This window comes from Tamandua tetradactyla, chromosome 24 (genome assembly GCF_023851605.1).
Source record: "Tamandua tetradactyla isolate mTamTet1 chromosome 24, mTamTet1.pri, whole genome shotgun sequence".
In the NCBI taxonomy this organism is placed as follows: domain Eukaryota; kingdom Metazoa; phylum Chordata; class Mammalia; order Pilosa; family Myrmecophagidae; genus Tamandua; species Tamandua tetradactyla.
This window is the reverse complement of record NC_135350.1, coordinates 12,922,677-12,949,510: the sequence shown is the minus strand read 5'-3', so window position 1 is coordinate 12,949,510 and position 26,834 is coordinate 12,922,677. Positions and strand designations below refer to the sequence as shown.

At 37.4% G+C, this 26,834-nt stretch overlaps 1 protein-coding gene across 3 annotated transcripts in view; it reads left to right on the top strand.

The window, feature by feature from the left end:
• EGF (epidermal growth factor) overlaps positions 1 to 26,834 on the top strand; it is a 141,863-nt gene that overhangs the window by 61,375 nt on the left and 53,654 nt on the right. For all 3 annotated transcript variants that reach the window (XM_077142552.1, XM_077142551.1, XM_077142553.1), the window contains 6 exons: positions 4,483 to 4,605; positions 5,492 to 5,617; positions 6,653 to 6,789; positions 9,067 to 9,215; positions 23,403 to 23,507; positions 24,924 to 25,147. In XM_077142552.1, coding sequence (XP_076998667.1) covers positions 4,483 to 4,605; positions 5,492 to 5,617; positions 6,653 to 6,789; positions 9,067 to 9,215; positions 23,403 to 23,507; positions 24,924 to 25,147 — 864 coding nt within the window. The remainder of the gene's footprint in view (positions 1 to 4,482; positions 4,606 to 5,491; positions 5,618 to 6,652; positions 6,790 to 9,066; positions 9,216 to 23,402; positions 23,508 to 24,923; positions 25,148 to 26,834) is intronic.

Here is a 26,834-nt window from a genome sequence, read left to right as displayed (position 1 = left end):
AACAATCATTTCCTTGAGGGTTCATTATTTCATTGAGGGTTCCAAATGGATTTATTCTAGTACTATTATTTCTTTTAAATCACTAATTAGAATACCTTTATAAGGATAATTTTCATCAACTATTTGTCTACCTCGAGATACAATTCTTATAGTAAAGGTAGGCTAAGAATTGGATTTTTATCCATTTGCTTTCTTATATTTAGAGTGATGGGTTGATTCCTTAACACCTTCCAAAGGTAGCCAATGAATGCTTTTTAAATTAAGCATTACTATGAAGTCATGGATTTTTGAACATCTGGGTTATATTTCAACCCATTACAGTTGTTATCCTTAGTGTTGTGCAAATTGTCTCTTCTTTGGCCAGTGGCAGCCTCTTCAAAAAGATTCCTGACACCAGAAGTCTTTGATACTTTCCTTGTTATTTGGTAGGACATACTTTGCAGGCTTATACTGTACATTTCATATATTAGAGCTGGAATCGGCAATTTCTCAAGGAGCACTGGTTCCTTTAAATGAGAAATGACATGGAGAAATGATAATCTGCCACAGAGTTAGTCATTATTTCTAGCTTTCCTGGCATCAGAGCTAAGGATCTATTTTTTTTTTGAAAGAAAATTGGATGTCCCCAGTACAAATTTAGGATTATTGGGCTATCAATTTCTAAAAGTTTGCATTTGTAATCTCTCTTCTCTTAAAATGAAAATCTTGGTTTCTAAGTTCACTAATATAATTACTTATTTACTTTATCCTACTATATATATATTTTTTAATTTTTTATTAATTAAAAAAATTACAAGAAAGAAACACAAACATTCCCAACACATGCTCACTGCTATATATTTTTGATGGTTTCAGAACAACTTCAGCAGTATTGCTAAAATCCTCTTGCAGTTCCTTTTGCCTTTAGGATGTATACCATTGTAAATATAGCATCAAATTAATGCATTTCAAAGTCACTTGAATATAATTCTTCTCTGAGTAGATATGTTACTGATTTGATGCACAATTAAGTTCATTTACTCTATTATGTTCTAGTTTTTAAGGATTATTTTCTAAAATGTTGTTTTGTTTTGCTTTTAAAAAAAAGCTATGCAAAGCAACATTACAGGGCTCCAAAATGAAATTTACAAGGTATCTTCAGAGAAGCCAATGTATGTTGGTCCTTTCTACCCTATTCCCTCCCTCCACCATAAGTATTTTTTTTTTTTTTTTTTAAAGAGAGAGGGAGGAAAGGAAGGAAAGACAGAGAAGGAAGGAAGGGAGGAAGAAAGGGAAACATTTTTTAAACATTTTCTTGTTTTATTATATTTTGTTTGTTTGTTTGTTTGTTACATGGGCTGGGGCCGGGAATCGAACCGGGGTCCTCCGGCACGGCAGGCAAGCACTCTTGCCCGCTGAGCCACCGCGGCCCGCCCCACCATAAGTATTTTATTTTATGGTTTAGTCTCTATTTTTAAATATATGGAAATATGCTTATATATTCCTATCCTCATAGTATACAGTTTTTTTCAAACTGATTTTTTTTCTGTCTTAGCAATGGGCAATCTCTTCACAGAAATAAATAGGGATTTCTCATTCCTTATTATAGCTGCATATTACTCCATTGTAAATGCACCAGTATTTATTCTATCAGTTCCCTTATGGTCATTTGAGTTATTACAAGTCTTTTCTATTAAAACATTATGAAAAGGAATAGCATTGTGCATAGATCTATTCATATCTGTGTGAGTACATACAAACATATTTTATTTATTTACCTATGCTGCTGTACCTTTGGAATCTATTTCTAGAAGTGGGCTGGGTTAAAAGGCAAATGCAAATGTAATTGTCCTAATATTGCCCAATCCCCTTGCCAGTGCGTACACAAGCAATATATGAAAGAACTTTCTTCCCCAAAGTCTTGCCAATAGATTATGTAGTTCAACTTTTGGATAACTACAAATCCGACAGGTGAGAAATGGTCTCTCAAGGTAGTATTAGTTCCAAGCATGTGCATTTTAAAAATATTACATGGATGCTTCCCATCGTACATGCTTTTGTACAACTGACTATTCTGGCCACATTCAGTGTACTTAATATTTGACCCTGTGCCTTGTGAAGCTGTCTATCCTGTTGATTTTTAAAACTTTAGCTCTCAGATTTTCGGTTGGTCTAAAGTCTTGGTTTACAAAAATTATTCTGCCAGCAGCATGTGATTGTAATTGACAGCATCTTTCGATCATTTGTAAAATCATTTCTTTGGTTTCCAAACTTATAATTACCCCTCTGAGCAATAGCTTCTGGCATATCATCTTTTATTCTATGCACATGACCAGCCCAAGGGTATTATTACATTATGAGCACAGGTTTAAGTTTCAGAGACCATGGTCTGGAATTCACTCTGTGAGAATCTTCCTCTGTCACCTGATAAGGTTCTTAGCTGGAGTTGTAACTACTTAAAGAGTCAAATTTCATGTCTGTTATAAATTCTGATCTCACATGAATGTAGTATTATCCCAATATAGATATTCAGTTCTCTCTCATATTCTATTACCCTCTGTCAGCCTCTCAAATAATTTTAATGTGCTACTTTTTTGTTGTTTATAGTATCATCCAGACTGTTATTTCTTATATTGCATTCACTTTCATATTCTTTTGTGAAAATATTGAACTTTGCCTGGGAGAGACTAATCGCACACTTTGTTTTTCTTTAAGTTTATTATAATTCTGTATCAATATCAAAAAACTGTCTTCCAGAGGTAAACAGTCCTGAAAGACACTATTAGTTCTATTTGATGATCCTTATCTTGTTACTGTAAAAGAGTTTTTCATTTATCTAAAAACGTATTCAGATACTTTCTTGTTAATTTCTTATTGGATCTACCAGCATGACTAGGTATAAATAAATGCTAAAAATCATGTATCATGTTTCACAGATAATGGAGAATAGGTCAGTCTGGACATTATCTGTATCTTATGAAACTATGTACATCTAAATGGATGGATGGCAATGAATGTCTCGAAAAAGTCAAACCCAGGCCAAAGAAAAGAAAAAGCTATAGATAGTTCTGTCCATACTGTTAAACACTTTGAGAATTAATGTTTTAGCTTTTATTAATTGCTTAAAAGAGTCATAAACCTTAAAAAAATCTAAGAATTAGTATTAATGACAAAAATGAGGATATTAAAAAGTCACTTTTCTGAAGAAACCATAAGCACTTGATGCAGGCTGCCTAATCTATAGAAAAACTGAGAAAAGAATGGAAATATTTCAACAAGGTGAACATATATGTAAAAAGAAAGTCAGTCTGTGGTTCACTGTCTAGGAGACAGAGAAAACAATGTCCATTTTGAAGTTTACATGTAATTATATATTATGAACATATAATTTCATCATTGTGATATTTTCTAAAATTCTGCTTATTCTATAAACTTTGTCCTAATAGTGCCTAGATTTTCCTTTGAGGTTTTCTATGAATTTGCTTCAGCCACCTTTTTATCCACTATTTGTGCTTGTCCATGGAACTGGCTCCTCTCCTTCTTATTCCCCATGGTTTGCCTGTTGCCAAATATACTTAAGTGCTTGATGTTAATATATTTTAGGCCCAGCCATGTACCAAGCATGGCGCCCATAGTCTCACTTGACTCTCAAAGCTTCTAGAACTTTTGTGGTATATATTTTACATGTTAATCTTCAGTTTACTTGGAGTTTATTTTGATACATGGTATAGGGTTATATTTAACTTTTTTCCTAAATCTTTGTCCAGTGATTTTTCTGCCATGTATTGGTTGATCTTTTATGTGTTCACTGATTTAAACCTTTGCCACATACTATGGTCTTATGTGTACTTGTCCTTTATAAAATGAGCTTCTATTCTGTTCTGTTATCTTTTCTGCCTATTCCTGCACCCATTCCCTCCTGTCTTGTTTATTGCATCTTTATGATACATTTTGATATTAAGAACCTTTCATTTCTCTTCCCATACCTGACTGTACTCACACAATCTTCTTACTTTTTCTTACACTTGTAATTTGCTTTCCAGATGAACTTGAGAATAGTTTGATTGAATTCCATTTAAAATGCCTTGGAATTCTGTTTTTTTTTAATACATATTTTTTTATTGAGAAATCTTCACGCACATACAGCCCATCCATAGCATACAAACAATGACTCATAATATCACAAGTTGTGTATTCATCACCGTGATCATAAAATGCCTTGGAATTCTGATAACTCATATCTTTAAAAATATTATTTGACATAAAATAAACTTAGAGATAAATAGTATCATTTTCCAAACTGAAAGATCTTTCTTTAATTTTTTTATATTTGATGTTCTATCTTTATTTTTCTGTCTCCATTACCTCAGCATTTCATAAATGTTCAATCTGGATTTAACTTACTCTTTTCATTATTGTGTTTGTTTTTTCTGCCAACACATTTTAATAAATTTCTGTGAACCCGATTTAACTCTATTCTCGACTTTATTCTTCATTAATTAGAATTAATTTCCTGCCCAAGCAATGTGTCTGAATGTAGTCATGGCTGTGTTCTGACGTCAGACGGTCCCATATGTTTCTGCCCTGAAGGCTCCGTGCTTGAGGTAGATGAAAAAACATGTAGTGGTAAGTTTACTTACATTTTATTTGTTTTAAAATGCTCATTTGCAAAGTGGCACTTAAGAATAGATTTCATTGCCAGGAGAATAGGTTTTCCAACATTACAAATTGATTTATGCAACAGATTAACATCGATTTAAAACAGGGTGTTTTCATTTGTTTGGTTTTGCGGCAGCACAGTGTCCTGGTTACCGGTGGGGGCTTTCGAGCTGGGCAGCCCTGTGGGAGCATTAGCGGTTACCAGTCCTGCAATTTTGGAATAGTAATTTGACCTCCATTGGCCTCAGTGTTCTCATCTGTAAAGGCTATTTGTACCTGCATCCTCGATTTACAGCCAGCATTAAATGAGATGGCAAATGCAAGTGCTTTAGTCTGTTTGGCAGCTAATAAGCACTTAATCAATTTCCCTCTCTAATTTCATCTTCATGGAGACATAAGCATATGGAAGGCTGGATGAAACTCAAAATTAGCAAAAGAATATGTGTGACTCTTTTTTTTAAATAAGGACAGCAAAAGAAGTCAAATGGCCAAATGGAGAAAGACGTTTTACTCACTAGAGAGAGTTAGACCAGCTGCCAAACTCACGAAAAAATGTACTTCTTATTCCAGCCGAATGCCAGTGCACTTATTTACAAACTCAGTAGTAGAATAAAAGGACAAGAGCCACTGGGATGTGAAGGGTGAACATTCAAGATTTTGGGTCACAGGGCAGTGGGATATAATGACATTTTCCTCCTAATCTCTGAAAAAAAATCAACTTCATTGCAGGAGTATGAATGATTGGGGAAATTGTTTTAAAAATCGACCTATGTTTGGCTCACCTCAATATTTGGATAAGATATTGTTATGATTTTTAATGAAGAGCATCATTACCAAGTAATTGTTTTTGTAGGCTGTTCATCTCCTGATAATGGTGGGTGTAGCCAGCTCTGCATCCCTCTCGGCCCAGTGTCCTGGGAATGCAGATGTATTCCCGGGTATGCCCTACAGCCGGACCAAAAAAGCTGTGCAGCTTCAGGTTAGTGCTGTGTATGTTTGAAACTATATATGTGCAAATGATGACATTTTGTCAATGTGAGAGATGAAGTGTTGAGTTGCTTATGACTTCTGAGTAGAAAGCCTGATTTTTTATTTTTTGAGTTGGAAAACAGAGACTCTCCATATAAATAATAATCATACGACTGATGAATATTTCTAAGCCAATCAACATTGATCGAAGATATGTGTTTTGGTGTATGTGAAAGTCATGACAAGAGTAGTCTTAAAATGCTTTAAAGTTAAAAGGATTTAATAAATATTTGTTGATTGATTGATTTTCATCTCTCCAGTGAATGTAATAATCACAATACTTTGACAAATTCTTTCCTTTTCATGTCAAAATTTAATATGATATATTATGCTTCAGCTATTTTTTCATGTCCTGATATCACATCTCTTACATTCTTGAGATCCTAGATTGATGCCAAGTGGATCTGTTTCTCCCCTGAAGGTTCATTGTGTTTCTAATCTGATATAACATAATGATGTACCTGCACAGCTTGCCTTAGACCCTGATATTATTGATTTCTCATGTCCTCAGTTAACATAATGTAATCTGATTCCTGAAGATTATCGGGTGTTTTGTTATTAACTCACATAATCATGCCTCCCTTCTCAGAAGTGCCCAGGCCAGGAAAGGGTACTTATGTGAACCCAAACCTGTACAATGTGCTAACATTTCAATTTGTGTGCATCAACAAGACTACAGCAATAACACATCATGAGACTATGGTGCTGGTTATTTGATGCTGACCTTCCCTTTAAGTAATCTGCATTTTAAAAGCAGACACCTAGAGTGGGAGAAATCTGATGTTGAAATTCTGGCAATATATCACCACATCATGAAAGAGGAAATCTTCTTGCTTGTCTTAACCTATACCATTTGGTGGGACATGAAGAAAATGAGTACTGCAGAAATTAAGGAAGAGGATGTAATGAAAGGGAAGAGTCAATAGCATCTCTTGAGTTCCAAGCCATAGTTTAATTGGAGTCATATTTGAACTTGGTTTAATAGGCCCACCACCATTTTTGCTGTTTGCCAATTCTGAAGATATTCGGCACATCCATTTTGATGGAACAGATTATGGAATGCTGCTCGGCCAACAGATTGGAACAGTTTTCGCCTTAGATCATGACCCTGTGGAAAATAAGGTATGGTTTAATTGCTGCGCAGATGTGGGTGTGTTTTAAAGAAAGAGTAAAGGATTTATCTTAACAGCTGACCTGGACTACCTGAAATCTTCTGCTAAGCTCAGAACTATTAGACATAGAAATCTTAAACATAGACTTTGGAACATCATTTGTGAAATTTTACATTCCAGTTCCATAACCCTCTCCTTGTCCTTACCATGATTCAGCCATTTTTTGGGGGGACGACTGCACAGTATCTTAATTGCAGTTTTCTCTTTGGAGGTGAGGATGGAAGCCTGGCACAGAGCCATACATATAGGAGGAGCTTCATAAATACGTTTTTGTTTATTTGCTGGTGGTGGGAGGAGTGAGAGGTTGGGGTTGAGGCATAAAGAAGTATGGATTAGTATTCCGCATTTATTATATGTCACTAAGGGAGGAAAATCAATGCCCTCTTAACCATAAATATCAGGAAACATAAGTTTTATGGCTCATGTGGGGATGGCAGTCTAACTCATGACGTTATTTACATAACAATCAATTTTGCACAAAGTTTTTTGCATATGACATAAAATTTCCATATTATCAACCCAATCATCTTACCGTTTGGTCTTTAATTTTTAATTGTAATTATGCTAGTTTACAATGTGCTTGAAATGGTATGTTACAGTGTCTTTTAGAGTTTGATCACAAAAGAATTATAAATTTACATAGTTACTGATTCCCCTAAATAATTACTTAGTTACACTTGGATGGTGTATTAATACTTGGAATGATTTTCAATTGTGTGCTTTTCTTTCTTCCCACTTTGAAGCAGCCTAGCAATGGCCAAACGAGATACAGTGAAGCAAATTGCTTCTGCGTCTAAAATGTATGGCTTGATAGGTGAAATATAACAAGTTTTGTAATCGAATTTTGTGATTAAACACCAGCAAACAAATCATTCTTCTTCCTTTTTCCTGCACTGAAACTGAATCTGGGTGGCTCTATGGAACAATTATAGTTGGAGAGAGAAATACTAGAAAAAGTCAGTTCAAGATCCATTTTTAGCAAACTAGCAGTTTTCTACACAGTCCATATTTTTACAAGTAGCTGAATAAGGAGACCTACAGTGAACTTTAAGTCAGGTAGCTGTTTTTCATTCCTTAGGTCAATTTTCTTGTTTTTTGCTACTCAAACTGTGGTCCTTAGACCAGCCCCATCAACGTCACCTGGAGCCTGCTAGAACTGCACGTTCTCTGGTGCACCCCATAATGCTCACTCAGAATTCGTGTTTTCAAAAGATTCTCAGGTGATTTGTGTACACATTAGAGTTTGAAAATCACAGCCCTAGTGGAGTGTTTCTGAACATAAGTACACATTTTTGTTTAGTATTTAAGAAGAATAGAAATTTTTACATTTTTTCTAGAAAGATGGATAACCCATTATTTAATGAATGAACATTTTGTGAATGCTGTTGTCATAGATTATAGGTTTATGTACGTAGATGTATTCACAGTTAAAATTCCACATGTGCTATTATTACATCATCTGCTGACCCATAGCAGTTTTTAACACTGATGAAATTTGTGTATGTGTTTGACAGTCTGCATACTAGGCTGAAAAAAAAAACATGGACTCGTAAGGAATGCTCTGCTGGACAAGATGGGTTAGTTAAAATGAAATTTTATGAGGTTAGTGATGTAAGGAACTTTGGCAAATGTCTAGTCTAATTTCCTTATTACAGTTGAGACAATTGAGGCTCAGTGGAGTTAAATGGCTTGGCCTAGGCTACCAAACTCAGGGGTGGCAAAACTGGGAGAGGAACCCAAGTCTCCTGACTTGCAGTAGAGAACTACTGTGGACCAAACAGGAGGAGACACAACCCATCTCATAGCCCCCATTCAACAGCAAATCTTTGCTCCCTTTCAGGCTGTAAAAGTCACTGAGTTCAAGCATAATGACTGCATTATTGGCCAATGATCAAAGATTAATAACATTCCAGTAGCAATAGAACTATGTGCGAGGCACAGAGTTCACCGTTTTATATATTTTATCTCCTGCAGCCTGATAAACTTGGCATTATTATACCCATTTTAGCAATGAGGAATCTATGGTTCTGAGGCACAGGGTAACTTGTCTAAGGCCGCATGTATCTGGGAAGCAGCGCAGCTGGAGTGCAGTTCCAGCGATGTCTCCAAATCCAAAGCTCTTAGCAATTACACTGTACTGCCTGAACACTCAGCACATTTATATATATTTCATATTAACTTTTTTTTATCACAAACCATCCAGAAATGCCTGTGTTCTCTTTGGTAGATATACTTTGCCCATACAGTCCTGAAGCGGATAGAGAGAGCTAACATGGATGGTTCAAAGCGAGAAAGCCTTATTGAAGAAGCAGTAGATCTGCCAGAAGGTCTTGCTATTGACTGGATTGACCGGAAATTCTACTGGACAGACAGGGGGTATGTATTCTCCATCAGTTGTTTTTGGGTTTTTTTTTGGTGAATGGTCCGGGAATCGAACCTGGGTCTCCCGCTAGGAAGGTGAGCATTCTAACCACTGAATCACCCGTGCACCCATCTCCATCAGCTTTAAGCCATGTGGGGTGGAAGTGATAGGCTAGGTGATACAGCTGGCTTCATTCTCTGCTTTGAACACAGGAACATTTTGCTGGGCATGAGGCTGGGATTGGAGGAAAGATGCCCCGTTGCTGTCCACTTTTGTCCCCAGCCTCCTCCTCCTCCTCCTCATCACCAAGCAGGACCTTCTCCCTTTCATCATCCGTGGGAGAATTTTGAGGACCAAAACAGTAGGGGGCATTTTTGTAGTTCACGCCGTTGTAATCAGAGAAAAACCACAACTGATCTGAATTCGATGCTGTAAGCATTCTTTGAACATCTTCTCAAAGTAATGGTAAAGTTGAAGATACAAAGGAGCATGAGGTCAGCTCCCTATACTTTGAATCAGCTCAGTTTATTTGGATAAAAAATATGTATTTAGATATTATATGATTATATATATATGTATATATATAAAATCAGTGATGTGTGTGTGTGTATTTTTAAATGAAAAAAAATTTTTTTAAAATGTATGACCTAGGATAGAAAGATCAAAGGTGATGGTGGAGTTATACAGAAAAGGTAGGTTTTAACAAATCAATATGACTGCTGAATCATTATATTGATATCTCCTTTAGTCTCCAATATCTTAGAGCAGCTAGAAGTAAGAACCTAAAACTGTGGAATTGTAACCCATGCCAAATTCTGAAATCTGTTCTGCATCTAATTGTTGTGCTGTGCTTTTTTGCATATATGTTATTTTTCATAAAAAAGAAAAAAAGTCGATTGTGATGATAAAAAAAATAGTAATTCCTTCTATATTCTGGAGCAGCTAGAAGGAAAAATGTGAGAGAATCGTTTGGTAGTCCATGACAAACTCTGTGATCTGTCCTGTAACTACTTGTTGAAGAGTGCTTTGAAAACTATGCTTTTTTTCTTTCTTTGCTTTGAATATATGTTATATTATGCAATTAAAAAAAGTTTAAAAAATGCATGGCCTAAATATCAGTACAAGAAATGCCATAAGATAATATATAAATAATTGCCAGTTGAAATTGCACACTGTCAGAGGGAAGATTGGAAAGGGCTCCAGGAACCAGCAAGGCCCAACCCCTCATTTTACCAGTGAGGAACCTAAGGCTCAGAGAGGCCAAGTGATTTATTCAAGGTTACACCGCCTGAAAGTGACAAATCTTAGGTTAGGATCCAGATTCTAGGAGTTTTTTTTACGTGTTTTTTTTTAATAGTAAACTTTATTTTAAGAATGGTTTTTAGTTTACAAAAACAAACAAAAATCTGCACTGAGTCCCTATATATCCATCACACAGAGTGTCCCCTATTGCTGGCATCTTATGTTAGCGTGGTATGTTGGTTACAACTGCTGAACCAATTTAGCTACATTACGAGTAACCAAAGTCTATGCTTTACTCTAACGCCCATTGGATTTTTTTTTAATTAATTAAAAAAAAAATTAACAACAAACAGAACACTAAGATATCATTCCATTCTACATATACAATCAGTAATTCTCAATATTGCATAGTTGCATATTCATCATTTCTTAGAACATTTGCATCAATTTAGAAAAAGAAATAAAATGATAACAGAGAAAAAAAGATTATACATACCATACCCCTTACCCCTCGCTTTCATTTACCACTAGCATTTCAAACTAAATTTATTTTAACATTTGTTCCCCCTATTATTTATTTTTATTCCATATGTTCTACTCTTCTGTTAATAAAGTGGATAAAAGGAGCATCAGATACAAGGTTTTCACATTCACAGAGTCTCATTGTGAAAGCTATATCATTGTTCAATCATCATTAAGAAACATGGCTACTGGAACACAGCTTTACATTTTCAGGCAGTTCCCTCCAGCCTCTCCACTACATCCTGAACAACAAGGTGATATTTACTTAATGTATAAGAATAACCTCCAGGATAACCTCTCGACTCTGTTTGGAATCTCTCAGCCATTGACACTTAGTCTCATTTCACTCTTCCCCCTTTGGTCGAGAAGGTTCTCTCAACCCCTTGATGTTAATTCTCAGCTCATTCTAGGGTTTTTCTCAGTCCTTTGATGCTGAGTCTCAGCTCATTCCAGGATCTCTGTCCCATGTTGCCAGGAAGGTCCACACCCCTGGGAGTGATGTCCCACGCAGAGAGGGGGAGAGTAGTGAGACTGCTTGTCGTGTTGGCTGGAGAGAGAGGCCACATCTGAGCAACAAAAGAAGCTCTCTTGGGGGTGACTCTTAGGTCTAAATTTTAAGTAGATTTGACCTATCCTTTGGGGGTTTAAGTTTCATGTGAACAAACCCCAAGACTGGGGGCTCAGCCTATAGCATTGGTTGTCCACACTGCTTGTGAGAATATCAAGAATTCAACTTGGAGAAGTTGAATTTCTCCCCACTCTCACCATTCCCCGAAGGGGGCTTGCAAATACTTTTCCACTCACTGATCGAATCACTCTGGGATTCATCGAGGCATCACTCTGGACAAACCAACAAAATCTCATGTCCTACCTGAGATTCCAAGTACTTTCGACATTCAATCAAACTATCTACATGAGTTATATTAGGAAATGCTCTAGTCAAAATATAAATTTTGAAACAAATAAACATTTTTTGCTTTAGTCTCACACATAAGGTGACATTTTAAAATATTAATTACCATCTATTTTCAGCATCCTGCAACAATGACATTCCTTTGTTCTTCCTCATGCAAAAACATTTTTAAAATTTGTACATTGTACATTTCACTATTATTACACACTCTAGGCATTCCTAGATTATACCATCTCGATCTTTAACATCTATCTTTCTTTCTGATTTCATTTATGTCCCCAGCCCTCCTCCCTCTATCATTCTCACATGCAGCTTCATTCAGTGTTTTAACATAATTATATTACAGTTAGGTAGTATTGTACTGTCAATTTCTGAGTTTTTGTATCCAGTCCTGTTGCACAGTCTGTATCCCTTCAGCTCCAATTACCCAATATCTTACCCTATTTCTATCTCGTGATGGTCTCTGTTACCAATGACATATTCCAAGTTTATTCTCTAATGTTGGTTCACATCAGTGGGACCATACAGTATTTGTCCTTTAGTTTTTGCCGAGTCTCACTCAGCATAATGTTCTCTAGGTCCATCCATGTTATTACATGCTTCATAAGTTTATTCTGTCTTAAAGCTGCATAATATTACATCGTATGTATATACCACAGTTTGTTTAGCCACTCGTCTGTTGATGGACATTTTGGCTGTTTCCATCTCTTTGCAATTGTAAATAATGCTGCTATAAACATTGGTGAGCAAGTGTCTGTTTGTGTCTTTGCCCTTAAGTCCTCTGAGTAGATACCTAGCAGTGGCATTGCTGGGTCATATGGCAATTCTATATTCAGCTTTTTGAGGAACTGCCAAACTGCCTTCCACAGCAGTTGCACCATTTGACATTCCTACCAACAGTGAATAAGTGTGCCTCTTTCTCCACATCCTCTCCAGCACTTGTCACTTTCTGTGTTGTTGATAATGGCCATTCTGGTGGGTGTGAGATGATATCTCATTGTGGTTTTGATTTGTATTTCTCTAATGGCCAGGGACGTTGAGCATCTCTTAATGTGCCGTTTGGCCATTTGTATTTCCTCTTCTGAGAAGTGTCTGTTCAAGTCTTTTCCCCATTTTGTAATTGGATTGACTGTCTTTTTGTTGTTGAGTTGAACAATCTCTTTATAAATTCTGGATACTAGACCTTTATCTGATATGTCGTTTCCAAATATTGTCTCCCATTTATAGGCTGTCTTTTTACTTTCTCGATGAACTTCTTTGATGCACAAAAGTGTTTAATTTTGAGGAGCTCCCATTTATTTATTTATTTCTTCAGTGCTCTTGCTTTAGGTGTAAGGTCTAAAACCGCCTCCAATTGTTAGTTTCATAAGATATCTCCCTATGTTTTCCTCTAACTGTTTTATGGTCTTAGACCTAATGTTTAGATCTTTGATCCATTTTGAGTTAATTTTTGTATAGGGTGTGAGATACGGATCCTCTTTCATTCTTTTGCATATGGATATCCAGTTCTCTAGGCACCATTTATTGAAGAGACTGTTTTGTCCTAGGTGAGTTGGCTTGACTGCCTTATCAAAGATCAAATGTCCATAGATGAGAGGGTCTATACCTGAGCACTCTATTCGATTCCATTGGTCAATATATCTATCTTTATGCCAGTACCATGCTGTTTTGACCACTGTGGCTTCATAATATGCCTTAAAGTCAGGCAGCGTGAGACCTCCAGCTTCGTTTTTTTTTCTCAAGATACTTTTAGCAATTCAGGGCACCCTGTCCTTCCAGATAAATTTGCTTATTGGTTTTTCTATTTCTGAAAAGTAAGTTGTTGGGATTTTGATTGGTATTGTGTTGAATCTGTAGATCAATTTAGGTAGAATTGACATCTTAACTATATTTAGTCTTCCAATCCATGAACACGGTATGCCCTTCCATCTATTTAGGTCTTCTGTGATTTTTTTTAACAGTTTCTTGTAGTTTTCTTTGTATAGGTCTTTTGTATTTAGTTAAATTTATTCCTAAATATTTTATTCTTTTAGTTGATTTTTGAATGTTGATCTTGTAACCTGCCACTTTGCTGTACTCATTTATTAGCTCTAGTAGCTTTTTTTTTTTTTACTTTTTTTATTTATTTATTTTTTTACTTACTAATCAGAATGTCAGAGGTCAAAGAAGCTCTAGTAGTTTTGTTGTGGATTTTCCCGGGTTTTCGACGTATAGTATCATATCTGCAAACAGTGATAGTTTTGCTTCTTCCTTTCCAATTTTGATGCCTTGTATTTCTTTTTCTTGTCTAATTGCTCTGGCTAGAACTTCCAACACAATGTTGAATAACAGTGGTGATAGCGGACATCCTTGTCTTGTTCCTGATATTAGGGGGAAAGTTTTCAATTTTTCCCCATTGAGGATGATATTAGCTGTGGGTTTTTCATATATTCCCTTTATCATTTTAAGGAAGTTCCCTTGTATTCCTATCCTTTGAAATGTTTTCAACAGGAAAGGGTGTTGAATTTTGTCAAATGCCTTCTCTGCATCAATTGAGATGATCATGTGATTTTTCTGCTTTGATTTGTTGATATGGTGTATTACATTAATTGATTTTCTTATGTTGAACCATCCTTGCATACCTGGGATGAATCTACTTGGTCATGATGTATAATTCTTTTAATGTGTTGCTGGATTCAATTTGCTAGAATTTTGTTGAGGATTTTTTGCATCTATATTCATTAGAGAGATTGGTCTGTAATTTCCTTTTTTTGTAATATCTTTGCCTGGTTTTGGTATGAGGGTGATGTTGGCTTCATAGAATGAATTTGGTAGCTTTCCCTACACTTCAACTTTTTTGAAGAGTTTGAGCAGGGTTGTTACTAATTCTTTCTGGAATGTTTGGTAGAGTTCACATGTGAAGCCGTCTGGCCCTGGACTTTTCTTTTTGGGAAGCTTTTGAATGACTGATTCAATTTCTTTACTTGTGATTGGTTTGTTGAGGTCATCTTGAGTCAAAGTTGGTTGTTTATGCTTTTCTAGGAAGTTGTCCATTTCATGTACATTGTTGTATTTATTGACATAAAGTTGTTCACAGTATCCAGTTATTACCTCCTTTATTTCTGAGGGGTTAGTGGTTATGTCTCCTCTTCCATTTCTGATCTTATTTATTTGCATCCTCTCTCTTCTTCTTTTTGTCAATCTTGCTAAGGGCCCATCAATTTTATTGATTTTTTCATAGAACCAACTTCTGGTTTTAGTGATTTTCTCCATTGTTTTCATGTTCTCAATTTCATTTATTTCTGCTCTAATCTTTGTTATTTCTTTCCTTTTGCTTGCTTTGGGGTTAGTTTGCTGTTCTTTCTCCAGTTCTTCCAAGTGGACAGTTAATTCCTGAATTTTTGCCCTTTCTTCTTTTTTGATATAGGCATTTAGAGCAATAAATTTCCCTCTTAGCACTGCCTTTGCTGCGTCCCATAAGTTTTGATATGTTGTGTTTTCATTTTCATTCGCCTCGAGATATTTACTGATTTCTCTTGTAATTTCTTCCTTGACCCACTGGTTGTTTAAGAGTGTGTTGTTGAGCCTCCACATATTTGTGAATTTTTGGTTCTCTGCCTATTATTGATTTCCAACCTCATTCCTTTATGATCTGAGAAAGTTTTGTGTATGATTTTAGTCTTTTTAAATTTGTTGAGACTTGCTTTGTGACCCAGCATATGGTCTATCTTTGAGAATGATCCATGAGCACTTGAGAAAAAGGTATATCCTGCTGTTGTGGGGTGTAATGTCCTATAAATGTCTGTTAAGTCTAGCTCATTTATTGTAATATTCAAGTTCTCTGTTTCTTTATTGATCCTCTGTCTAGATGTTCTGTCCATTGATGAGAGTGGAGAATTAAAGTCTCCAACTATTATGGTATATGTGTCTATTTCCCTTTTCAGTATTTGCAGTGTTTGCCTCACGTATTTTGGGGCATTCTGGTTCGGTGCATAAGTATTTATGATTGTTATATCTTCTTGTTGAATTGTTCCTTTTATTAGTACATAGTATCCTTCTTTGTCTCTTTTAACTGTTTTACATTTGAAGTCTAATTTGTTGAATATTAGTATAGCTACTCCTGCTCTTTTCTGGTTGTTATTTGCATGAAATATCTTTTCTCAACCTTTCACTTTCAACCTATGTTTATCTTTGGGTCTAAGATGTGTTTCCTGTAGACAGCATATAGAAGGATCCTGTTTTTTAATCCATTCTGTCTGTCTATGTCTTTTGATTGGGGAGTTCAATCCATTAACATTTAGTGTTATTACTCTATGGGTAGTACTTTCTTCTAACATTTTGCCTTCTGTATTTTATATGTCATATCTAATTTTCCTTCTTTCTACACTCTTCTCCACACCTCTCTCTTCTGTCTTTTCATATCTGTCTCTAGTGCTCCCTTTAGTATTTCTTGTAGAGCTGGTCTCTTGGTCACAAATTCTCCCAGTGACTTTTTGTCTGAAAATGTTTTAATTTCTCCCTCATTTTCGAAGGACAATTTTGCTGGGTATAGAATTCTTGGTTGGCAGTTTTTCTCTTTTAGTAATTTAAATATATCATCCCACTCTCTTCTCGCCTCCATGGTTTCTGCTGATGAATCTACACATAGTCTTATTGGGTTTCCCTTGTATGTGATGGATTGCTTTTCTCTTGCTGCTTTCAAGATCCTCTCTTTCTCTTTGACCTCTGACATTCTGACTAGTAAGTGTCTTGGAAAATGTCTATTTGGATCTATTCTCTTTGGGGTGTGCTGCACTTCTTGGATCTGTAATTTAAGTCTTTCATAAGAGTTGGGAAATGTTCAGTGATAATTTCTTCCATTAGTTTTTCTCCTCCTTTTCCCTTCTCTTCTCCTTCCGAGACACCCACAACACGTATATTTGTGTGCCTCATATTATCATTCAATTCCCCGAGTCCCTGCTCATATTTTTCCATTTTTTCCCTATAGTTTCTGTTTCTTGTCGGATTTCAGATGTTCCATCCTCCAGTTCACTAATCCTAACCTCTGTCTCTTGAAATCTACCCTTGTAGGTTTCCATTGTTTTTTTCATCTCTTCTACTGTATCTTTCATTCCCATAAGTTCTGTGATTTGTTTTTTCAGACTTTCCATTTCTTCTTTTTGTTCATTTCTTGCCTTCTTCATTTCCTCTCTCAATTCATTGATTTGGTTTTTGATGAGGTTTTCCATTTCTGTTCATATATTCTGAATTAATTGTTTCAGCTCCTGTATCTCATTTGAATTATTGGTTTGTTCCTTTGACTGGGCCATATCTTCAATTTTCCTGGTGTGATTTGTTATTTTTTGCTGGCATCTAGACATTTAATTACCTTAATTAGTTTTTTTCTGGAGATTGCTTTCACTTATCTTACCTAGGGTTTTCTTGCTAGATGAGTTTGTTGTCTATCTGTTCTTTGACCTTCAGTTCAGCTTTTTCTGGGCCTCTAGCTTAGGTTTTGTTTAACAGAGGATAATTTTTTCAGTTCTTATTTTCTTGTTTCTTGCCCTGCTTGTAAGGTGCCTTTTCCCTCCCCACCCTTAGGAGGGTCTACATAGGTATTATAGATTCCAGCCAGGTTTTCCTGAACTAAACTGGCCTCCTATCAGGGGGAAGGAGTCACCTGCGTCAGTTTTCCCTGAGAGTGAGACCCAGCAGGTTAAAAGACTTTCCTGTGAAGTCTCTGGGCCCTCTTTTTCTTATCCTGCCCAGTATGTGATGCTTGTCTGCCTGCAGGTCGCACCAGCAAAAGATGTGGCTCCTTTAACTTTGGAAGGCTCTCCCTGCTGGGGGCGTGGTGGAGACAGAGGAGAAGTTGTAGGGTGGTTTTAATGGCTTCAAATTGCCATGCCCTGGGTTCTGAATTCCTTGAGAGAGGGATTCCACCTGAGTTGGGCTTCACCCCTCCCCTGGGGAAAGCACAGGCGGGAGACAGCCCTGAGAGCAGTCAGTTTCTACCTATGCCTGGGGCAATTACAGCCTGAGTAGTCCCACCGCTGAATCCAGAGGCAGCCAAGCCTCCATAGAAATAGCCACAAAAACCTCTGTTTCATCCCCTTTCCTCTTTTGCGGTTAGCCCAATAAGCGACTTCCGCCTTGACCAGGTTTGCCTGAGATGGGGGCCTATTTTTAGTAGTCAGAATTTGTTATTAATGCCACAATTGGTGTTTGGTTGGACACAGTCCCTGCTGCTATTAGAGTGTCTTTCTTTCTGGAAAGCTGCCTGTGGGGGAGGGGAGCCAGGCACCGGCTGCCGTGGCTTGGGGAACTCATGGTTCTGGGGAGACTTGCAGCCGGTCCAGCTGGTCCAGACTGGGGTACGCTGTGTGTCCAGTCACTACCGTGGCTCCAGGAGCTGTTCTGTACTGTTTCTGGTTATTTAGTAGTTGTTCTGGAGGACGAACTAAAATGCACACATTGCTAAGCCCCATCTTGGCCCCTCCTGATTCTAGGAGTTTTTAATGTGTGTGTGTATATACACACATCCCTGATCATATATATATATATATTATATAATACCCAAATATATATTTTCTATCCAAATAAACTGAGCTGATTCAAAGTATAGGGAGCTGACCTCATGCTCCTTTGTGTCTTCTACTTTACCATTACTTTGAGAAGATGTTGAAAGAATGCTCACAGCATCAAATTCAGATCAGTTGTGGTTTTTCTCCGATTGCAACAGCCTGAACTACAAAAATGCCCCCTACTGTTTTGGTCCTCAGAATTCTCCCATGGATGCTGCTCTGGTCTCGGTGAAAGGGAGAAGGTCCTGCTTGGTGGTGAGGAGGGGGAGGCTGGGATCCAGGTTAGTGAACATAGAGGAGAGAGTGAGAGCTTCATGCTGGGATTATAAGGAAAGTCTTGAGGAAGGTGATGGGATCAGAGGAATCATCTGCTTTCCCTTTGGTGGGAAACAACAGCACCGGAGTGAGGTTGTGGTGCTTCTGTCATCTCTGCAAGCACACCAGGGGGTAGGGGTAGGAGGAGGCTGAGCAAGGAAGTGGCTGGATCCCTTGTGTGCCCTGGCAATAGCCCACTTACTGTCTACTTAGGGAAAAGAAGCTAAACACAGAGTACCTCACAGGGTAGAGTTAGAGATGCTGTATGCTCTAGGATATTTTCTTGCAGTAACTTAGAGAGATAAAGTTAAATGGTTCCTGTCTTAATTTCCTAGGACTGCTGTAACAAAGTACCATAAACCAGGTGGCTTAAAACACCAGAAATGTATTGTCTCACAGTTCTGGAGGCTTGAAGTATGAAACTAAGGTGTTGGCAGGGCCGTGCTTCTTCCAAGGGAAGAATCTGACCCCTGGCTCTCCTGGCTTCTGGTGATGGGCTTGCAGTCACCACATGCTGTTCTCTGGCTGTCTGGCTGTGTCCAGTTATCTTTTTCCTATAGGGACATCAGTCGTTTTAGCCTAGAACCCACTGTAATCCAGCTTGGCTCATCTTAACTCATCTTCAAGGGCCCTGTTAACAAATAGGGTCTCATTCACAGGAGCCAGGGTTAAGACTTGAGTGTATCTCTTTTAGAGGACAAAATTCAGCCCATAGTAGTGGCCCTCCTCAACATCTGCTACCTATGCAGCCATGGTGAAATAAGGGAGAATTGGTTAGGAAAAGAGAAGGAGAATTAATTTTACCTCTGTGAAATCAGAAGTTCCAACACACAGGGAGAAGCTGCAGGGAACTGTTTTATATGCCTGGGGTTAGGCTTTCTATGTCCAAGAAAATCTCTTTTGGTCTGGATAAACCATGGAAAACAAGTTGGGTTTTAGAAATGTGCCACATATATGGTGTGGTTTACATTAGCCAATGATATGGTACTTCTATATCCAAGGTGATGATATTTTCATTCATTCATTCACCCAACATCTCTTCATTACTTTATTCTTTGGGTATTTGCTTATTGGATAACTGCAAAATACCAGACACTGTACTAAAAGCTGTATTTAACCCAAAAAAAGAATTCTGTGAAGGTAAGTTTTCTTGTCCCGAATTTACAGATAAAGAAATCGAGGCTCAAAAACAAAATAACTTTCCTAATGTCAAACAGCCAGCAAGTTCTGGATCTGGAATTTGAACTCAAGGAGGATCATTTCCAAAGCTTATGCTCTTAATAACCAGAGATATTGACTGTCACCCCCAACCAGAGGCAATTAAATGCACTCAACCTAGAGTAATATAATAAAACCAACTTCAGTTGTAATAATGCTAAAAATCATAATAACGACCTCTTCAGTGCTAAACCTACTTAAAAGACTTTTAAAATGTCAGCTGTGTGTAATAGAACTTATATACAGATGCTCTCAAAATAAAAAGCATTGATCAGGATAGCAGATATCAACCACCCTTGGCCCCTCAGGGATGCTGTGCTCCCCATATTTATATGATATTCTGATAGTTTGGAGATTTTATGGACCCCAGAAAAGTATGCTCTTAAATTGACCCATTCCTGTGTCTATAGACCTACTGTAGGTGGGGACTTTGGATTAGGTTATTTCAACTGAAGTCCTTTGGGAAACATAAAAGAGATAGAGAAGCTCACAGAGAAACATCCAGAGAAGTTTAGAGAAAAAGCCACAGACAGAGAAGCCATAAGCTGAAGCAACAAAATCTGGGCGAGAAGGACCAGCAGACAATGCCATGTGCCTAAACTAACAAAGGAGCCTACACTCGCTGTTAACCTGTGTCGTAGTTAGATTCAGGTGTCAACTTGGCCAGGTGAAAGGTACCTAGTTCTATTGCTGTGGACATGAGCCAATGGCATGTGAAACCCACCTGTTGCTGATTACATCTGCAGTCATCTAGGAGGCATGCCCACTGCAAAGAATGATGTTTGATTTAATTGGTTGGTGCTTAAGTGAGAGAGCTCAATGTAGCACAGCCCAAGCAGCTCAGCATACCTCATCTCAGCACTCCTCAGTCCAGGCCTTTGGAGACGCAGAAAGAAATCGCCCCAGGGAAAGTTGTTGGAACCCAGAGACCTGGAGAGAAGGCCAGCAGAGATCACCCTGTGCCTCCCCATGTAAGAAAGAACCTCAGTTGAAAGTTAGCTGCCTTTCCTCTGAAGAACTATACGTTAACTTACTGAATCCCCTTTTAATGAAAGTCAGTCCATCTCTGGTGTGTTGCATTCAGGCAGCTAGCAGACTAGAACAGCTGGTCTTCAGAGAAGCTTTCCTACTGTTGATGCCTTAACTGGGACATTTTCACAGCCTCAGAACTGTAAATTTGTAAGCTGGTAAATTCCCATTGTTAAAAGCCAGTCTATTCCTGGTAGGCTTTAGCAAATCAAACCAGATGTTTATGTGCCTGTTCATTTAAAGTAACAAAAAGTACCACACAGTAAAAATTACTTTTCTAGGGTGCAGGAAGGAAGGTAGGTAATGCCTCTTGAAAATCCCAACAGCATAGAGACTAATTAGGTGATAGAAATAAAGAGAAGGATGCTCCGTTAGACTAAGAATGTACTGGGACTCGTGAACCTGTTCATCTTTGCTTTCTCATTACCAATGCTGGAGTTTAAGATAAGCTTTCTGGTTGAACCAAACAGAAATTTATTATTAGATGAACACCATGGGGAGCTTTGAAATTAAATTAGAGTAATCTTACCTTTACAACAATGCCACACTCTGGAGTTTGTATCAGTTTCATTTCTCTTCACATAACTCTGCTCAAAATAGTAAGAATTTAAAGATGATGTAGCAATGTGATCAGAACTGACAGTTTTATCTCCTCTGGTCACAAGCAAGTGGGTCAAAATAGGCCTCAGAATTCCTTCCCTCCCATCAAGGGAAGACGCACAGTAATAGCTGTGTCTGCGTGGGCACAGAATTTGACACTTGAGTTCAAGAATATCTTCCACCCAGCAGTACCCTTCCTATGACCACTTTAGCTGGGAATAAAAATCATCTCTTAAAGTGGGCGTTAAAATAAAATAATAAAAAAAAAGGTTTCAAAATACCCACTGTCCTGAGTTGGTAGTTTGCAAAGTGTACCTGACCCTAAATAGGCCCTGAGCTAATTTTACACTCACTCCATCCTGCACACAGTCTGCGAGGAGTTTATAGAGCCTTTTTCCGCAACCAGTGGCTAGAGATTGGACTGAATGAACCACTGGGGAAGCTCTGATTAGCATTGTGTGCAACAGGAAAGGAGAGAAAGGACTTACCCTGCATTTGGGGGCAGGGCTTTTCATGAAGACATTGCCACAAGGACTAAGGTGGTAGATCCTGAAGAGATGTTTGTTGATTTAAGAGTGGTTATATTTTCTATTTTGTGGTAGGGAAACAGGACAAACAGGTATTCTCCTCAGTCCTATTCCTAGTCTGATTGCCTGCTATCTTGTTCCTGCCAGGAAATTCTCAGAAACCCATGTTAGCTTATAGGCCAGGGACAAGGGAAATACGTAATTGATTTTAGTGTTTGAATCCATCCAATTTTTCCATCCCTACTGCCACTCCCTTATCTCAGCCATCCTCACCACTTTCCATCCTTGCGTTCTCCACACTAAAGCCACAGCATACTTTCTAATGTGAAGTTATGGAATGTCTCAACGTCCTTTTTGGACCTCTGGGACTTTGTAGATGCTGATTCTTCTGCTTAAGGAGCCGCCTTCCTTTCCAGGCCTCCCTTATTCTCATCCTGGTTTATCATCCTTACCTCCAGGAATCCTCTCACCCACCCTTCCTGGGTCCTTCAGTTGCATTCTTTATCTTTATACCTCCTTTCTCATGACTTACCTCTCTGTGCCTTACTATAATATTCTCTCTCTCTCTCTACTATAAACTATAGTTCTCTACTATACATTATAAAAGGACAGGGACCTGTTCTTGTTTACCATTGTATCTCCAATGCTTAGGCCAAATCCTGGCACACAGAAGGTGCTGAATAGATATTTCTTTGATAATATGTATTTGCTTCACAGATGCACTTAGAAATTAGGCAACAAGAATTTTGTCCCTTTCCAGATTGCAGAGTCATTTTTCTAAATGTAAGGATTGGTAAATAATATTTCAATGCTCCCAGCAGTCTTTGAATCATATGGAAGAAAATTAAAGTCCACTTAAGCCCCCCCTTACCACCTTTGTGTGTCTCACCTCCATCCCCTTGAGTTCTACCCTCCCTCCCTTGTTCCTGCTCTGAGACCTGGAAGCTGACCTTCTCTGCCCCGGGCTTCCATTCATTTCAGCAGTGATGGAGGTATTAGCACTCCTGAATTTGCCTCTCTCAGGTCACTGACACAGTCCCCTTTTACCTGTTCTTTCACTTTTATATTTTAATTTCCTGGGATAAATACTGGGATGCTAATTAAAGACTGTGCTTTAAGAAAAAATGAATTGGTGGCTGGGCCAGTGCTGTGTGTGTGTTGTAGGGCTGTGGGGAGGGTGTGGGAGTTTAGACTGCCTGTCTTTGCATTTCATTAAGTAACAGGGGAAAGGAGAGTTTTTGTTTGAAAAGTAAAGTTGATGTAACAAGCCTCCCTATATTACATGCATTTTAGGAAATCTCTTCTTGAAAGGAGTGATTTAAATGGAAAACATCGTGAAATAATCATTAAGGAGGACCTTTCTCAGCCACGGGGAATTGCTGTTCACCCAATGGCCAAGTAGGTATTTGAGAAAACACGGCTCCTGTCTGCAGAGGTCACGTGACAGTTCGTGCTCGATATGCCAGTATCCAGAATCTATCTTAAGACTTGAGGTGGTCAGTGGGATTGGAAACCAAGGAAATCCATGAGATGCATTCAGATCTTCAGAAATGATGTGGCTAGCTAGCATCACTTCCCCATCCTTTTAAATGTCCTTTGATTTTCTTCTGTTCTTATGTAATAATCTTATTGTTTATGTCTTTAATTTTAAGCAAATTCCATTTCTTTATTAAAAGAGGTGAACTGCAATGCATTAATTAAACATAAACCCATTGCTCAGTAATATCTGGAATAGATCAATTTACTTTAAAAATCATCTATATTGCTGTACCAAGCACAGAATATTTTTATTGTATGACTTTTTAATTCTATTTAGAAAAAAAATGTAAGATGTGTTCAAATGATAAGACATTTCTGGAGTTACCCAAGAGTTAACAGAAATTATAAAAGATTAGATGACACTGTATTAATAGTGAATTTTAGTTTAGGGCTTAGAGAATTAGGAGAAATACTGATTCCTTCCTAGTTGTAAAAAAGTCAGCATAAAAACAAACCCTATTTTATTTACACAACATAAATCTTTCCATTCCAGCCCCTCCCAAGCACATCATTCTGTGAGATTGAACACACTCACCATGTTGCAGGACCCTCATCTATTGCCATAACTTTTCCTTCACCCCACCCAAAAAAAAACCCACCCTCATTTTATGTCAGTCCTCCATTGCCTCTCCCCTAAACCCTTGGCAACTTGCACTCTACTTTCTGTCTCTGTGAGTTTGCATATTCTATAATATTTTCTTTGTGATTACCATGAACTTAAATTTAATATCCTAAATGTATAACAACCTTGCTTGCTGTGATAACAACTTAACTTCAACAGTGTATATAAACTGTGTTCCTATACTCCTTCATCCCCCTACCTTTATGTAGATCTTGTTGCAAAGACGTTATGCGACAAGTCCATAACATGATGGGTCCAAAACCAATGGTATTATACGTTATGAGTCCAAAACCATTAGTATTATCATTACATTTTATGTATGTGCCTTTTAGATCCTATAGGAAGTAAAAAATGGAGTTACAAATCAAAAGTGCAATGGTATACTCTATTTTTAAACTAATAATTTATTTCTACTCTAATCATCTGGGTTTTAATTCAATATTTCTTGTCTGAGATGTTGTCATAGAAAAGAAACTTATTCTACTCTAAAAAATTATTTGTCCACCATATAAGTCTATATTTTCTCCATCTATATTCCTTACTGTATCACTTTAGTTTATCCTGAAATGATTTACATTGGCGTTTTCATTGGTGAAAGAGTGGAAAGTATTTTTCGTACAGAATGTATTTGTTGTGTGCTTTCTTTAATAAAGGAGATTATTCTGGACTGATATGGGGATTAATCCACGGATTGAAAGTTCTTCCCTCCAAGGCTTTGGCCGCCGGATTATAGCTAGCTCTGACCTAGTGTGGCCCAGTGGAATAACGATTGACTACTTAACTGACACGTTGTACTGGTGTGATGCCAAGCAGTCTGTCATTGAAATGGCCAATCTGGATGGTTCAAAACGCCAAAGACTTGCCCAGAACGATGTAGGTGAGGCTTTGGGATGGGTGATTTCTTCATTACGATTGAGCATTATGAGGGTTAAGTACAAATGTATTGACATACATACACACACACACACACACACACACACACACCATTAACCATCTGGTGGGAAAGGAACAGAGACAGATGGCCTTCTCCAGGAAATTATGATCATTGTGGATTACTTTAACATTGGAATATTGGATGATAAACAGTGATGTGTAATATTTTTCTTTTCCAAGATTTTCTGAAATCAGAATGAAAGCATGAAAGTTTTGTAAACTTTGCTAGGAGATTGAAACTCGACTGCACTGCCATCAATTTTTACATTTTAGAAAATTTCATTTCTAAATGACATTTAAATGATAAAATCACATTTAGATGTTACAGAATATCTGTTGATTATTTCCAGTGTGCAGAGACTAATAAATATAGTTTTCTCCTCTATCATATTTTCAGTTTTTGCATAGAAGTGTCATATGTTTTCATAAATATCTTTAAAATGTTGCAGCTTATGCTATGTGTTAAAAGAATTGCAAATGGCAATGAGATTATGCTGCAATGTGTGATTCATTTTGAATCAGGAAATCTGCAAAGGAGGCAGTATTTGAACTATAGATAAAATTCAACTGAACTTAATTTGAACGTGCTAGAGATCCATTGCATGTACTTGAGCAGGAGGTAAATCATAAGATTGGCATCTCAGGATGACTCTTAGATAAAGGAGTAAACATTGGATTGGAATTTGGAGAAAAGAAAATCAGTTAAGAGGCTACAGTGATTGTCCAATCAACAGTTAATGAGGGCCTGGAACAGTACATTGCCATTTAAAAGTGAAATGGAGGATCAGGGTATTAAAAATAATTGTGATTTTATTTTTAAAAAAATCACCCCAATAAATGTAAAATTGTACCTGTGCTGTAAGAGGGTATAAAAAGACTTGAAAATACCTAAGCAGCATGTAAAGCCTCCGTATTCTAAACCAAACAGCATAGCAGATGTTTTTTGTGTTATTTAGATGGCTACTGTAATCTATGACCAATGCAACTTCCTATTCAAAGCTATTTGATTTTATAATATTTAAATAGCCATTCTCATCATCACAGTGCCATCTGCTGGTACATAAGAGGTGGCTTCTTAAGTGCCAGTTCAGAATTTTTAATGTGAAGGTCAAAGTAACCCGTTCTTAATGTTAAAATGGGATTATTTATGGCACCTCTATAAATAAAATAATAAGGAAGATTATGTTTAATGTGGGCATTTTTGTTGAAAACTATGAAACATTCCCTTGTTGCATTTATGGTAACTTAGGACAAAGGGCTAGAGACTAAAATGAATCTGAATGACCTTGGTCAATTGTGACAGGTAGAGATAGACCTTCTGATTTTGCCATATGTTGAGGGAGCACTTCATCTTAACTCACCAACTCCATTGCTGTTTTGCAAAAAAAACTGGCTTAGAGGATGTGACTGGATAGGTTAAAGCTTCCAAACTTGTACCTCCTTAGCATTCATCTCTAACCTGCGAGATATATTAAGACATTTTCCTGCAATTCAAACACCTGAATTCTTTATCAAAGAATATGTTACATTTGAAATAAAAGTTAATTTTTAACTAGCAGCCAGCTGGTTATTTTTCTTCTAATTGTCAAATAACGTCAGCTAATTATTTATCTTATTTTATTTGGCCGATT